We start from the raw sequence: 13,965 nt of genomic DNA on the forward strand, positions 1-13,965 counted from the left end.
CCACCAGCTTGCACCTCTTTATTCTCCTAAGCAGATGCCTGATTCTCCGGTTCATCTTCCTCTTTGCTGTTTTTTTGCAACAAGAATATAACCTCCCTCTGAAATTATTCCAGCGAAGCGCTACTTTGATTCCTCCGCAGATTTGTGATCAGTACTTGCTGCTTTTCGATCGTACTTCTTGGCTTGGTCAATCCCATGAATCCCACGATCATGTTTTTCTATTTCTTGCTTTGTTTCAATAGTATTAATACTCAAACACCTCAGAAAAAGTAACAATAAGAATATGCCATAAAACGTGATTCAAATAAACTCGAAGCTCAATACAAAAGTTATAACCAGGGGCCTGATGACGGGGAAGCACATGCGCAAACTAAACTGAGCAGTCATTAGCGTTGAGCCGTCTCAAGCAATAATCTCACGGACTTCTCGTGAACTGGATATCCCTTCGTAAAAAAAGGTTTTAGATTTTTGTCAAATAAAATTCTCATGTGTAGTGCTCTTATAAAGAGGTACCACCGTACCGCCCATCAACATGCTGTTTCAAAAGATATACGGAACTCACCAGCTGTGCCATATGGTCATAGAAGTCCATCTGTGGTGTAACGGAGCTTCTGTGCGGGGACACTGGTTGATTGATTTGCATCTCCGGTGGTGAGCCCATGTGCCCGGGCGAAGGTGGCATCTGAGGGTGTGTGTGTACCCCTTGCACAGGGGAGTGGGGCATTTGCGCCGGAGGCATGAAAGGTGACGCCTGCCCCATGTGAGGGGTCGAGGATCCAGGCTGCTGGTAATACATATCTGACTGAAGAGGTGGAGGCTGGAAGTGGGGAGGCGCATAGTTGGGATCGTGCGACGGGTAGCCAGACGAAGGAACATGGCATGGTGGCACCGGGTAGAACTGTGGTGTATCACTGTGGGGTGGAGGCAGTGCTGTTCCATCTTGGAGGATGGAGGTGGGAGCTAGCAAAAAGTCCAAAGTGTTTTATTTAGATCAGGCGAAATCATTCAACAGTAGGAATGCACAGAACTTTCAGTACCCATTCCTGCTGAAAATGACCAAAAGTGCATTTTAGTTTTGTTCGGAAGTAAAAGCAAAATAAGGCTACTCAAAGAACGATGTTGTGATGACATTATGTCCAAGATGAGGCAAGCCATGCAAAGCTGCCTTTTGCTAGGGGCCAAGTCAGTGCATGACATGGCTTTTTATTTTATTTTATTTCACACACCGCAAGGAAGGAGATAAGAAGAAACTGTGAAAACAGAATATTACCGAAAATGAGTGTTTCCCCCTGCTTCCAAATTTGTTAACTGCTAACAGGACTTTGACTGTGATTGGCTAGCGCTAGGCTATGTAGGGCTAAAGTTGAATTTATATCATTTTTCACCTTGGTGAATATGAGACTACCGTAGAATCATCATCCATTCCATCTTACTCCAGTTTTCTTGTCACTTTCCACTCTCATGTCTATTAAAAGCTGTAACACCCTAAAAACAAGTGGGTGAAAAAAGGAGAGCCAAATGATGCAGTGTAGTAGCTACAAATTATTTTAACATTCACTGGCCACTTTACTCCAAGTAGAATGAACTTTCTTGTGTTATTTGCATTTTTCTCAAGTTTTAATTATTTTTATCATTCTGTTGTCTGGATGGATTTTTTGGGCACTTGCATGCCTTTTGTGTTGTTTTTATGAGATAAATAATATGCCTGTAAGTTATTTATCATATTATATTTATATATTAAATATTATATTTAATATAAATAAATATTTATATTTGTTTAGAAAGTGTATGCGTATTTATTTTTCATTTCGGTGTTCCATTTTCAGTTTTCAACAAAGTGTTTTACATATTCGATCGTTTCAGCCCAAACATTAAATCGGTGCATCCCTTTATAACACACTTATGACATCAAACCTGGAGGCATGAGTTGGATTCCCTCCGGAGTGTGCCCAGGCAGCAATGAGCTCATCAAAGGATTGTCAGGGCCAGGACCGTCCATCTCCGTTTGCATGTTGTAAGGTTCACCTAGACTGGTCTGGTCCAGATCAGAGCTGGGGCTGCTGCTGGTGAACTGTGTGGGGCTTGTTCTGTCTGCAGTGTAGGTAATTGCTCCTGTCTAAAGGAGAATGCGTATGTCGTGAGTTTTTGGGGTCTGAATCACATTTGTTGGAGTATCGAATGATTTTATTCGACTTACTCTTATTTGCCCATCCAGCTGTCTTAGCTTTATTAACCAATCGGGCTCGTTAAAGGACTCCTGCTCGGGCCTTTCTTTCATTTGGGGATCGAAGAATCGGAGCTTTTCAGACATCTGCGAAATGACACAATCGGTATTGGACGGTTGACTAGATTGGTTTACAAATGGTATGAACTACTCATGATTTGCAAAAAATATGCCTGCATAGGCAATATGTAAGATCTTGTTTAAAGATATTCAAAAACGGTATTCTCCATCCTTTATTCCAAACTATTTTGAAAGGACTTAATTTTCAAGAGATGAAGCTACAATAAATCAACGCTCTTTTGTTTATTACTGTGATTTAAAGTCCAATGGTCCAAAGTGACTCGACTAATATGTTTAACCCTAATTTGGTAAGTTTTAGAACCCATTTTTTTCGTTGTCCTACCTGAATGACTTGGCTAATGAATACAGGAGAGTAGGAAGATGGCTGCAATAGGACAGCCCGTGAGATGACTTCGCAGTAGTGGAATGCCTGCGCACTCAAGCCTGCTTCGGCCAAACGACATGCGTAGATCAACTTGAAGACCTAAACAGGAAACATTAAAAGTTTGACAACAGGACGATACTTGGTTTAATTAACATGTGATTTTTCCTCTATAATCATTTGATTCTATTTCATTCTCATCTGCAGAGATATCCAAATGACACTATCTCTAGCCACTTCAATCTCATCCGGCAGCATCCCGAAAAGGTGTTCCCAGGCGAGTCTAGAGACATTGTCTTCTCCAACCATGCCTGAGTCACCTCAGCTGGCTCCTCTCATGGTGGATAGGCAGTGTCTCTACACTGAAAGTCATGATTTGGAAAATAATTTTGAAGAAAATACCTGGAAATTGGGAAGGGAGCAAGGCTGGGAACCCAAAGACTGTGCATACTCATAAGCTTCCGTTCTCTGGATGGCTTCATTGGTGGCAAAGTGGTGGAATGGTAAACTAAAGTAGATTTACAATAATATATATCTTAGAATGCATCGATATTTCCCCAAAAAACACACACATATGCAAATTCCTCACCTGTGATTGGAACCAACCAGAACCATCTTGGTGCTCTTCTTAGTGTATACACCCAGATCCGTTTGAGCCATTAAGTAACAGAAATGTGCTGCATCAATAAGCCCCTTGGAAGCTAACATCAAACACGTGTTATTTCTATTTTTGTGTCTATAAATACTCTCAATTTTAGCGGCCTACCAAGAGTGTCTCCCATGGTGGTGATAGTGCGAGTGTCCAAGTCCAACGTGTGCGTGAGGTTAGACAGCACCATGGCCAGATGGGGGCGCCAGTCACCCCACTTCTCTTCTCCGCAGCACTGCAACAACATTTTTGAAAAATCATTACTCACTAAACAAGGGATGGGAAAACTATGGCCTGCAGGCCACGTGCGGCCCATAGGGCTTTTAAATCTGGCATATTAAATGAAAATGGTAAAAATAATAAAATGCTAATATATATCATGCAAAATCAAGTATTGATAATAAATTAAAAAAAGACGTTTAGATTTTGATGCCACTCTTGTCACTTGTGTCCCTTTGGGGGTCTCCCCCCATCAAAAAACATTTTTCTATAAAGCATTGGGCCAACATTTAAAGAGCTGGCAACATTTTTCTGTGGTTTGTTAAAAATCAAAACATTTATCCAGTTTCATGCAACAACAAAAACATTATAACCTGGCTCTATTGCATTTATAGTTTTTCAAGGCATATTATTAAATTTAGCGCTTAAAAATAGGGACCTTATATATATATATATGACAAAATGTATGCATGAACAAATCTAAAATGAAATATCTCATGCACGCCTTTATATTTAGTCATAAATCCAAATGAGAAATATTGTTTAAGTTTAAATTATTTTTCCCTCTTGTGTATTGCTGAGGTATCTAAATCAAGACAGATATAAAAAAAATCCAAATAATCAATCATCTTTTCCTCCTGGCCCAGCCTTCTGCCAAATTTAACCTAATGCGGCCCGCCACTCAAGAAATTGCCGACCCTGCACTGAACTGACACCCAATGTGGTTTTATTTACATACAAATCACTAAACTACTTACAGTAGCTGAAGCAGGCATCCTACCCGACATGAGTTGGTACACTGTTTGGAGAGGGTCGTTGATTGGTAAGCTGTTGGCAAACCTGTCAAGCAAAAGAGAAAGAATATATACCCATTCAAAAAGAGGATAATTTGAGAGATTTCTAGTCGGAAAAAACTAATTGCTTAAGTTTCATTTGCAGTCTTGATGTAAAAGAATGCACAATTTTTGCTTTATAGCGCAAGCCGTGTTTTTATTTACTGTATAAAGACGAATGGAAGGACGGCCTGCTTCAAAAAAGGCAATAGGTTTCTTCATACCTTGTCATTACACGTGCATGTGTCCTGTTGTCCATCTTGCTAGCCAAAAGGAGTGCGTGTCCCCACAAACCACCTTTCATCGCTGCTTCAAGCGCATCCTATCGTAGAGCAGAAAAACACATTTCTGTTTCAGATTCAGGACAAAGCAAATGCAAAACATCAAGTAGTCAATATTTACCTTCTTGCGACCGAAGAGCAGAAGCTCCCTGAAGCGTTCTGTTTCTTTTCCAACATTTTCCGGGACCGTCATGAAGGTGTCTGACAGCAGGGAAAGCGGTCCTGCACCCGGTTCCTCCTCCGCCCTGGCCAGCGGCTCGTTGTTGAAATCGATTAGGTTTGCCTCATGTGGACTTTTGCCCGGCAGCCATACGGAGCGATGCTCCTTGAGCAGAAGGTCGGCGATGTCTGTGCCCACCACGGTCTTGAAGAAATATATGTTATGTTGTAACATGTAAATTGTATCAGCTTTTCAAATCTGCAAAGTCAATCCGCCAAATTGCAATACTGTTCAAACAAGTCTTCTGCAGAATATAGATCCATTTTTTGCAGTCGCACTAGGAGTGAAATTCTTGAAAATAAGCTATCGATAAATCATTTATTTTATAGGTAATGCTTTAAAATGAGATTATAATAAAGAATAGTATTTTGGATCAAAGTTTTGGGTTTACTTTAATCATGCTTTGTAAAAAAACGCTGGTTCTGTTATCTGAACTATTGACTGAGCCATTTGCAGGAATGAGCTTTTTGTTTGCTTGCTCATAGACAAAGCAATCAGTTCATCAAAAAATCTTAATATAGTTTTATATATTCTCCTTTGAGACTCTTTGTGATTAAGGGCTATACAAATAAAAATGACTTGACTAATATCACTAATAAGTTTTCGGTTTACATCGTACCATATCTTATAGAAAACTTACCCCATTCTGTCTACATAGCAGCATAATAAAGTCCCAAAGAAGGCAGGCAGAGTCTTTGTCCAAGAGGTTGTTGTCATGGGAACACGCCACTGCTTTGTTCTGGGAGAACTTTATCACATCCACCTTGTGAGTCTCTTCTCTGAGTTAGATTACATGAAAATAAAAAGATTGAAATACTTATCAAAAAAGAAACAAACACAAGACTTACTTAACAAGTGGTCCAGGGAAGGATCGTAGTTCTTCTTGATCTGAAGTGTGCTGCAGCACTGTCTGAAAGATCACATTTTAAAATTTCTATAAAAAACATTAATTACAACAAAGTGATGATTAAAACTGACTGAAAAAATACCTCCAAGTTATGAATATCTACAAGAGCAGGCTGTCCAGCTGAAGGAAGATTGGGCAGAACTTGGACAAGATGACCACCGGGTCCAAAGCGTGCACAACGGTGAGGCATGGTAAACTTCTCCGGGGTGGCCGGACGAGGGGGCGCTACCGCGAAAATTTTGCTCTGTGAGAATGTGCAGTCCTTTTAAGCTACAAGAAATACTTACGCTGTTCCGGACTGATCCATGTGCTGTCTGCCGTGTACTCTGAAGGATAGATATACTGGCTGTAATTTTGGGACGCATCAGTCTGGTCAGGGTACTGTCCGTAAGAGTAGTCCACAGGCAGTGTGGATGATGTGGCATCGTAGACCGCCGACACCAAATCTGGCTGGCTTCTGTAAACCTGGCTCTGCAAATGTGAGGGAAGGACAATGGGTATTTTTGAAGTCATTTGTTCATGACTTTTAATGTGAGTAAAAAACACACGAACCTGTTGCGACCTTGAACTGTAACTGCTGCGTCTGCTGTGGTGGCTTTGAGAGCTGTGTACGCTGTGAGCAGATTGCTCACTGTGCACGCTGCGTCGATCAAAGTCATCGTACGCGTCGCCACCGCGTCGGCGGTAGTCGTCGTCAAAGCTGTTGTCGTAACCAGGGTAGTAGCGCCATTGGTCATCATAACCTTCTTTCCTGTGACAAGGTTCTTTTAAGCGAGACACTACAATCATAGTAAAGTTTAATCAAGTTTTGCAAAACTTACCTGGCAGGATACAATTGTTGATTATAGTAGTTGTCTCTGCTTCTGTACGTGTCATCATAAGTTGACCAATAGGACTGATCATAGTATCCTCGATAGCGGGGGTCGTATTGCCCATAGTTGTATCCTTGTGTAGAAAAAAAGATCAATTTGTCTTTTGTGTATGCTACAAATTTTGCAAGGAATTAATAAAAATTGGGATGACCATAAAAGCGTCATACCTGCATAATCATAGTGCTTGGCGTAATTTGCATAATACTCATCATAGGCACTTCGGTTTGCTCTGTGGTAGTCTTCAGGATAGCCTTGCCTAAATAGGAAGTCAATAAAAAAAAACAAATTAAGTGAAAAACCGAGAAATAATTCATCACGGATCCCACGTGAAACACTTGCTCTGACCTGGATGAAGGCCGGTCAGAGTACTGACTAGCCCTAGAGCTCGGTCGTTCCGGCTGAGGCTCTCTGTACTGATAGTTTGGGTCACGGTAAGCTGGATTTGGCCCCTCATACCTGCCATACCAAGGATCGCCTCTGCTTCTATAGGGTCCCTCCTGAGAATGGCAAAAATATGGGAGACTTTTAGTTGTTTTTTTGATAAATAGTAAAATTAGTTATTCTTACTCATACCTGATAAAACTGCTGAGCTCTAGGATCCCCGGGAGGGTATGGACCAGGAGGATATGGTGCTCTACCATCAGGGTATTCTCCATAGTTTCCATAATAGCCGCCATACATCTGCCCTGTACCTGGAGGAGGGGGTCCGTATCCCTGCTGGCTACCTGCAGAAGAGGGCGGCCGGGGAGGCTCTGCACCAACTTGCTGGGCAGATCCAGGAGGTTGCGGCCCCGGAGGACCGCTTGCAGTAGTAGAACCTTGCACCTGGGATGGATACTGGCCAGGGAAAGTATGTACTCCCCTAGTGGGTAAGGAGACATCCCCTTGCCCCTGTACTGTGGAATTTGTCTCTGATATCCTTGAAGGTTCGGGTTGGGGCTGCCGGGAATTTGCGTCAGTTATGGGAGAAGGCAGTGGGACCCCGGTGTTTGACGAGGAGACTGGTGGAACAGATGACGGAGCCGCTAGGGCCACCGGATCGGACGAAGAAGAAGCTGGCTGGACCGATGGTGCGGATGGTAAAGAAGCTACCGTGGCGTGCGGGATCGCTGAAGAGCTTGATGTCTGAACAAGTGCATTCCTGTCCACTCCAAGCCCTCGCTGCGCATCTTTGGTGACCTGCATGTAAAATCCATTACTAGACTGCGAAGACTCGTGCAAAGCAGAAGGATGGGCAGACGCCTGATTTTGGCTCTGTGATTGGTGCATAGAAAAATCAAGGAGTTCATAATTTGAGGGCTGATTATGATTGGTGACAGAAGCAGCTGCGAGAGAAGAGAGAGGATTCGTTGGGGGAGAATGCTGAGGCTCTCCACTCAACGACTGGCCGCGAGAGAAAGACGGCCGGACTGGATGCGACTGCGCCAAAGCAGTTCCGGAGGTTGTGGCTTCCGCACTTTCTCGCGTCAGGTTGAGAGGTGCTGTATTGGACATAACAGCAGGAGGGGAAAGTGGATTCTGATTCAGGGGTGCATGGGATAGATTTGCACTGTGTGTTCTTAAAGGGGGTGCAATTAGGCCAGTGGTTTGAGCAAAGGTACTGGAAGGAATCACGTGGTTGGACGCCGGTGGTGCGATCAGAACAGGCTGCTGGAGCGATTCAGACACAAGGAGGGACGCATAGCCCAGGTTGCCCTGCGAATCCGAAGCGTCCGACTCACTCACCTTTGGCGGGTTCTCTAAATTTTCTGAATGTTGTTGAGAGTTTCTCTCAGGAGGATGAAGGTCCAGTGGACCGTCCTCTGGAGGTTGTATGACATCAGCACTAGGCTCCCTTAGAGGAGCAAAAACAGTAGGGGCAGCTGGGGCCAAGAGAATGCTAGCGCCCAAGCTGGAAGGTTCACCCTGGGCCCATAACGTGGTGGCAGGGCTCTCACAGGGACGACTGGTGCCTAAAGCACGCGATGATGGCCGTGAATGAGACGGAGCCCCTGGATTAGGCAAGTGAGGCATGCTAATAGGCAGAGGATGCACATAAATATTTTCCATATTATCCGGTGGCTGCTCCAGATTGCCTGGCGTGGGATCCGTGCCCCCTTCTGCTACCATTTTCGCTCTATCCACCTCGGCAGGGCGCACCCCGACACCGTGTGAGCGGACGGGCTCAAACGAACTGTTAGCGCTGGCCTGGAAGGTACCCGTTGGTTTTGGGGGGCTGGGCGTAGCGGGCCAAGTTCTCCCCGAAGAGCTTGGTTGTGGATCTTCGTCTCCAGCCGGATAAGAGTCGATCTGTTCAAAGTAGCCTCCGGCTGCAGCAACAGCGGAGGAAGGTAAGACAGTATCCTCAGTCGGGCGCGGGCTTTCCTGCTGAATGAAGGTGCCGACGACCCCTTGGGGCCGACGGCCGGCAGTGCCACTTCCATGACTCATGCTACTGTAGTTTGATGATGCACTGGCAGATCTCATTGGTCGGGGGATACAATCCGGAGTCTCCAAGTTGGGGCCTGTTTCATAGGTGTCCCCTCCAGAAACAGGGGGACTAGCATTAACTTCACTGGGCAAGACTTCCTGGTTCGGGACGCACTCCAGATTCTCAACATGGTCATAGTGGGAATCAGGGGGATTGGGACTTCTTCCTTGCGACGCAGCGTTTCCATCATTCATATATGGTATGTGTGAATGGTCCTGAAAACGAGATCCTTGGTTATCGAAAGGAACTTCTGCAGCACCGCTTTGGGCTTGTGGCACACCTTGTGATTTACTCAAAGGCTGCAAGGATTCAGGAACACCGTTCAGGATCTTTTTTCGCTCTCCGGCTAAGGTTTCCTCGTTTTCAACATCATCGTTGAAAAACATGGAGAGTGTACCATTATCTTGAGCATACGAAACAGACGCCGAGGCAGTGTCAGGCTGATGACTCGGGTTTGGAAAATGCTGAGATCCAGGGTCCGACTGAGCTTGCAGATGTGCCGGGGCAGTCCCCATTTGGTGGTAAGCCGGGTCCTGTGGCGCTTGACCTAACCACGCGTCTTGTGGAGAAGAAGTTTGTGAGAAATAGCTCTGGGGTTGGAAATGCGAGTTATGGTGTTGGGTTGAATTTGGTCCAGCCCAATGAGAGCTTTGTATATTTCCAGGGCTTTGGTGTGGAAGAGAATGTTGCATTTGGGGATGGGCAAACTGTGTTGGAGGAGTTGGGGCATTCGAAGGGTGCATCGAAACTTGTGGCTGTGTATGAAAAGACTGCTGTGGAGGGTCGTTTGTAGGTTGAAAATAATTCTGAACGGATGGGGGGCGACTTCCATGATCGGTGGCCATTTGTGAGGAGGGAGCAGCAGGAGGCACTGGCTGGAAGGGGACAGGTTGAGGAAGAGACTGCAGGTGGAATTCCGGATTAAACGTCTGATTCGGTACAGGGGCTGACGGCAGGGATAGAGGTTCAGCAGCCGACGAATGCTCCCCCGAGTTCAAGTAACCTTGTTCAGATGGTGCGTATGCTGTACGAACATCACCTGTGGCGGAACTGTGAGGGCTGAACATGGGCACTGGTGGTAGAGAGGATGGCGACGGGCAAGCTGGAGCAAATGGCACAACATCACCTGTTGGCTGATGTGAAGCCAGACTTGGGCCCGCCAGTGCGTAGGAAGAATTGGGCAGGGGTTGTGTTAACATTGGGTTGCCATCAGTGTGTGGTACCCCAGCAACCCCTGCACCCATAGGAGGCGTGGGTCGGACAAACGCAAATGGGTCTGTCATGGGTTGGGCGGAGAGTGACGTTGAAGAACTCGCCGAAGTTGCTGCTGCATGCTTAAGAGGCCTGGTCCTGCGGAACATATTCGGCCCGGAAGGAGGAGGCCCCGAGGCTCCGGGGGGTCCAGTCCGAGGAGGGGGCTGCATGGCAGCAGGAGGATCAAGTCGATGTCACCAAATGCACTGAAATCAGCTGAAGGGAGGAAGAACGGTGGTCAAATAAGCAAGGTGGATGTTACCACACCTATGTTTGAGCAGTAAGTAGAGTAAAACTGTACAACGTGGCACATCAAGAACCGGTTGCTGACCAAATGGCATGTAGTAAGGTGGGCGACCCATCTTTGGTTTGCCACGGTGTACAGTTCCTATTATTGTCCACACAAATGTATCATCAGCATCAAACTAGACCCTTACCTTGATGCGTGAATTACTTTTAAGTCAAGTCATGTTTATTTGTATAACCCTTAATCACAAGGAGTATCAAAGGGCTGCACAGACCACAGATTATTGCAAACTAAGATATCTCCAGGACTGTTGATAAAAGGGATATGATAAGACATTATACAGTGTCAACTACTGTGCAAAACAAGCAACAAAAATCTGCTTCTTACAGTTCAGAGTTTAAGCAGTTGTCTTTTTGTCTAAAGTTTGCATTGGTGTTGCTTTCTTGACGACTGTCAAGGAAATTTAACAATGTTTAAAGGCCCGATTATCGCATAAGGTGAGTTAGCTGGGTAAACACACATTTTGGACTAACTCCCGAGAAAAACGTAATCCATCACTTGTTGAAAATACCACCACTGGAAAGTCTCTCCATGCATGCATTATTTTCTGACAAATATCAAATTTCCGTTTGGAGATTTCTGATTTATAAACCGCTAACACAGTAACTCCACAGCATGACTCCCCCTAACATGTCCTTATTAGCAAAACACGGCGGTCCAAAGTCGCCGGAAGATGCCAGAATTTTACACTTACGAGACGCCCTTTTAGAAAACTTCTCTCCTTGAGAGTACACACTCGTCGATGGCTTTCCGGTAACAAAATCGGGATCACTTGCCACCCGGAGACGAGTTAAAAACACACACACTCACAAGTCCACTACCCCGGGTGCGCTAACCTTAGCATCAGGGCTCCTGTTAGCATCGCCGCTAGCTAGCCTATGCTAACGAGAGGGAGGGGTAGTGGGGGTTCTTAAGCTTTTCGCGTCAAAACGGGGGATTAAACTCAAGACATGAACGGCGTTATTGTTGTCTATGCGTGTTGTTGCGCTCACTGGAAAGAATAAAACAGAAAAAGCCGTAAAAAGTCTTACAAATGCGCAGTACAGCGAGTTTGACACACCGACACCATCTTCAATGGCCACATCCTACTAGGCTACGTGTACAAACCGCGTCATCGCCCGAACGACGGGCACTTCCTTAAAACAATCCATATTTTTTCTTATAAAAATAACGAAATTGCTTAATTAATGTTAAAAAATGTCAGAAAAAATCGTTAAAACATCATATTGTCAGATATAACGAAATTGTGAATATGCTTGATTGCTGTTGTTCGAACCTCACAATGTTTGCTGCTATTAGTGTCAATAAATTTGTTCAAACCACATTTATTCTTATAAAATTGAAATAATAATAATACTTTTTAAAATACTATAAATACCCGTGGATATGTTAAAATAATTTTCACACTGCATTCAGTGAGACAGATATACAGTAATCCCTCGGTTATCGCAGTTAACGGGGACCAAAACCACCCGCGAAAAGTGAAAATCCGCGAAGTAGCGACGCCCCTTCAAAAATGCTTAATTTTTTTTTCTTTTAATATTATTATTATTATTATTATTATTATTATTATTATTATTATTATTATTATTATTATTTGGACCTGCGAAGCTCTGAACCCGTGAAGGTGGAACCACGAAGTAGCGACGCCCCTTCAAAATGCTTAAAAAAATAAAAAATAAAATAAAATTATTATTATTGTTATTATTATTTTTTTAAACCATTTTATTTTATAAATCAGGGGTGTCAAACTCATTTTAACTCGGGGGGCCACACGATAGAACAAACATTCTGTCGGGGGCCGGACTAGTAGATTACAGAGAAAGAAAAAGAGAGAAAAAGAACTAAGAGAAAGAGGGAGGGAAAAGGAGAGAGGGCAGGACAAAGAAAGAAAAAGAAAGAGAGGGAGAGAGCGTGAGAAACAAAAGATAAAAAGTCGTGAGAGAGGGGTAAAAGAAAGGGAAAGGAAGAAAGAAATCCAAAGAGAAATTGAAAGACAGAAGGAGAGAAAAGAAAAAAAAAGTGTGAAAGGTAGGAAGAGAGAAAGAGAAAAGAGAGAAAAGGAAAAAAAGAAGTTAGAGCAAAATAAGTTAAAAAGACACAGAGAGACAAAGAGACAAAGAGCAACAAAGGAAGAGAAAAAGAGAGACATAGAGAGTGAAAGAGACAGAGACAGAAAGTGGGAGGAAAAAGGTGGAAAAGAGAAAGAGAGAGAGTGAGAGAGAGAAAGAAATACAAGTACAGTGTCCTTGTGAGAGGCACCTGGCTTGGGCAACATCAAGATGACATATTTCACCCTGCAGCTCGTTTTTCTCTTGCGCTTCTCTGAGTGTTGTCTCGCGGGCCGGATTCAATCCCTTAGCGGGCCTGATCTGGCCCGCGGGCCGCCTGTTTGACACCTGTGCTGTAAATCATGTTTTATCCTTCATCGCCATTTTGTCTTGAGATGATTAAAGTACTCGATGAAGTCAGAGAAAATATTTTTCACCAATTTTTGTGACCAGGACCTACGACCACTGTCATTTTAATGATATTTACGTGGTCAGGGGTTGGAGAACTCCCACTTCCTTCTTTTCTGGAACACAAAACACTCTGCCGATGAGAATGCCACTGCGCCGTAGTGTAGTGGAGGCGCAATTTCACTTTAGTATGGGAAAGTAAAAAAAAAGGTTCCCCGAATTCAAACGCGTCCGCGCCTGCATTGACAGAGCCTGGCGCACGCCCCACTCTTTGAGAACCCCTGCGTTATACAGTGGGACCTCGCTACTTCGCGGATTTTCACTTTTTGCGGGTGGTTTTGGTACCCATTAACCGGGTCTAAAAAAAAAAAATAATACATTAAAAAATATATATATTTAAGCATTTTTGAAGGGGTGTCGCTACTTCGCGGATTTTCACTTTTCGCGGGTGCTTTTGGTCCCCATTAACCGCGATAACCAAGGGACTACTATAATACAAATATGCGTCACAGATGTAATACAACTGCCTCAACACTGGATGTCAGTAATGACTCAAACAATGTGGGAAACTGACCAGTGTGATTCATGACTAAGAAAACGTCAGAAACTACAGCATCCCACCAGTTTTCTTTCAATTTTAATTCATATTCAGACGTCAACTTGAAAAAAATACATAAAAAAGTGTAACTATGAATTAAAATTCAAATTAAAAGCGTTTGTTAACATTTAAATCAAATTCCACGAGTTATGAATCGTATTCCCCCCTAATGTCCGATGTCTTCTGAACGTTGCTTAAGACCCCGCCCACCGGCCTCCGCAGTTCAGGCT

At 44.0% G+C, this 13,965-nt stretch overlaps 1 protein-coding gene across 5 annotated transcripts in view; it reads right to left on the bottom strand.

Moving 5' to 3' along the window:
- sec16a (SEC16 homolog A, endoplasmic reticulum export factor) overlaps positions 1 to 11,773 on the bottom strand; it is a 22,334-nt gene extending 10,561 nt beyond the window's left edge. For 4 of the 5 annotated variants that reach the window (XM_088355391.1, XM_088355393.1, XM_088355389.1 and 1 more), the window contains exons 1-20: positions 11,710 to 11,773; positions 7,221 to 10,587; positions 6,993 to 7,144; positions 6,815 to 6,903; positions 6,597 to 6,720; positions 6,328 to 6,526; positions 6,063 to 6,246; positions 5,858 to 6,000; positions 5,717 to 5,778; positions 5,509 to 5,647; positions 4,770 to 5,012; positions 4,592 to 4,689; positions 4,293 to 4,374; positions 3,433 to 3,550; positions 3,256 to 3,367; positions 3,069 to 3,174; positions 2,628 to 2,768; positions 2,198 to 2,311; positions 1,915 to 2,116; positions 563 to 960 (exon numbers count right to left, since the gene is read on the bottom strand). In XM_088355391.1, coding sequence (XP_088211517.1) covers positions 563 to 960; positions 1,915 to 2,116; positions 2,198 to 2,311; positions 2,628 to 2,768; positions 3,069 to 3,174; positions 3,256 to 3,367; positions 3,433 to 3,550; positions 4,293 to 4,374; positions 4,592 to 4,689; positions 4,770 to 5,012; positions 5,509 to 5,647; positions 5,717 to 5,778; positions 5,858 to 6,000; positions 6,063 to 6,246; positions 6,328 to 6,526; positions 6,597 to 6,720; positions 6,815 to 6,903; positions 6,993 to 7,144; positions 7,221 to 10,541 — 6,027 coding nt within the window. In that variant the 5' untranslated portion in view covers positions 10,542 to 10,587; positions 11,710 to 11,773. The remainder of the gene's footprint in view (positions 1 to 562; positions 961 to 1,914; positions 2,117 to 2,197; positions 2,312 to 2,627; positions 2,769 to 3,068; positions 3,175 to 3,255; positions 3,368 to 3,432; positions 3,551 to 4,292; positions 4,375 to 4,591; positions 4,690 to 4,769; positions 5,013 to 5,508; positions 5,648 to 5,716; positions 5,779 to 5,857; positions 6,001 to 6,062; positions 6,247 to 6,327; positions 6,527 to 6,596; positions 6,721 to 6,814; positions 6,904 to 6,992; positions 7,145 to 7,220; positions 10,588 to 11,709) is intronic. The other variant, XM_088355394.1, reaches the window with a different exon arrangement.
- Between the last annotated feature and the right edge of the window lie 2,192 nt (positions 11,774 to 13,965).

The sequence above is a fragment of the Urocampus carinirostris genome, chromosome 16 (genome assembly GCF_059441175.1).
Source record: "Urocampus carinirostris isolate Australia breed hairy pipefish chromosome 16, RoL_Ucar_1.0, whole genome shotgun sequence".
NCBI lineage: Eukaryota > Metazoa > Chordata > Actinopteri > Syngnathiformes > Syngnathidae > Urocampus > Urocampus carinirostris.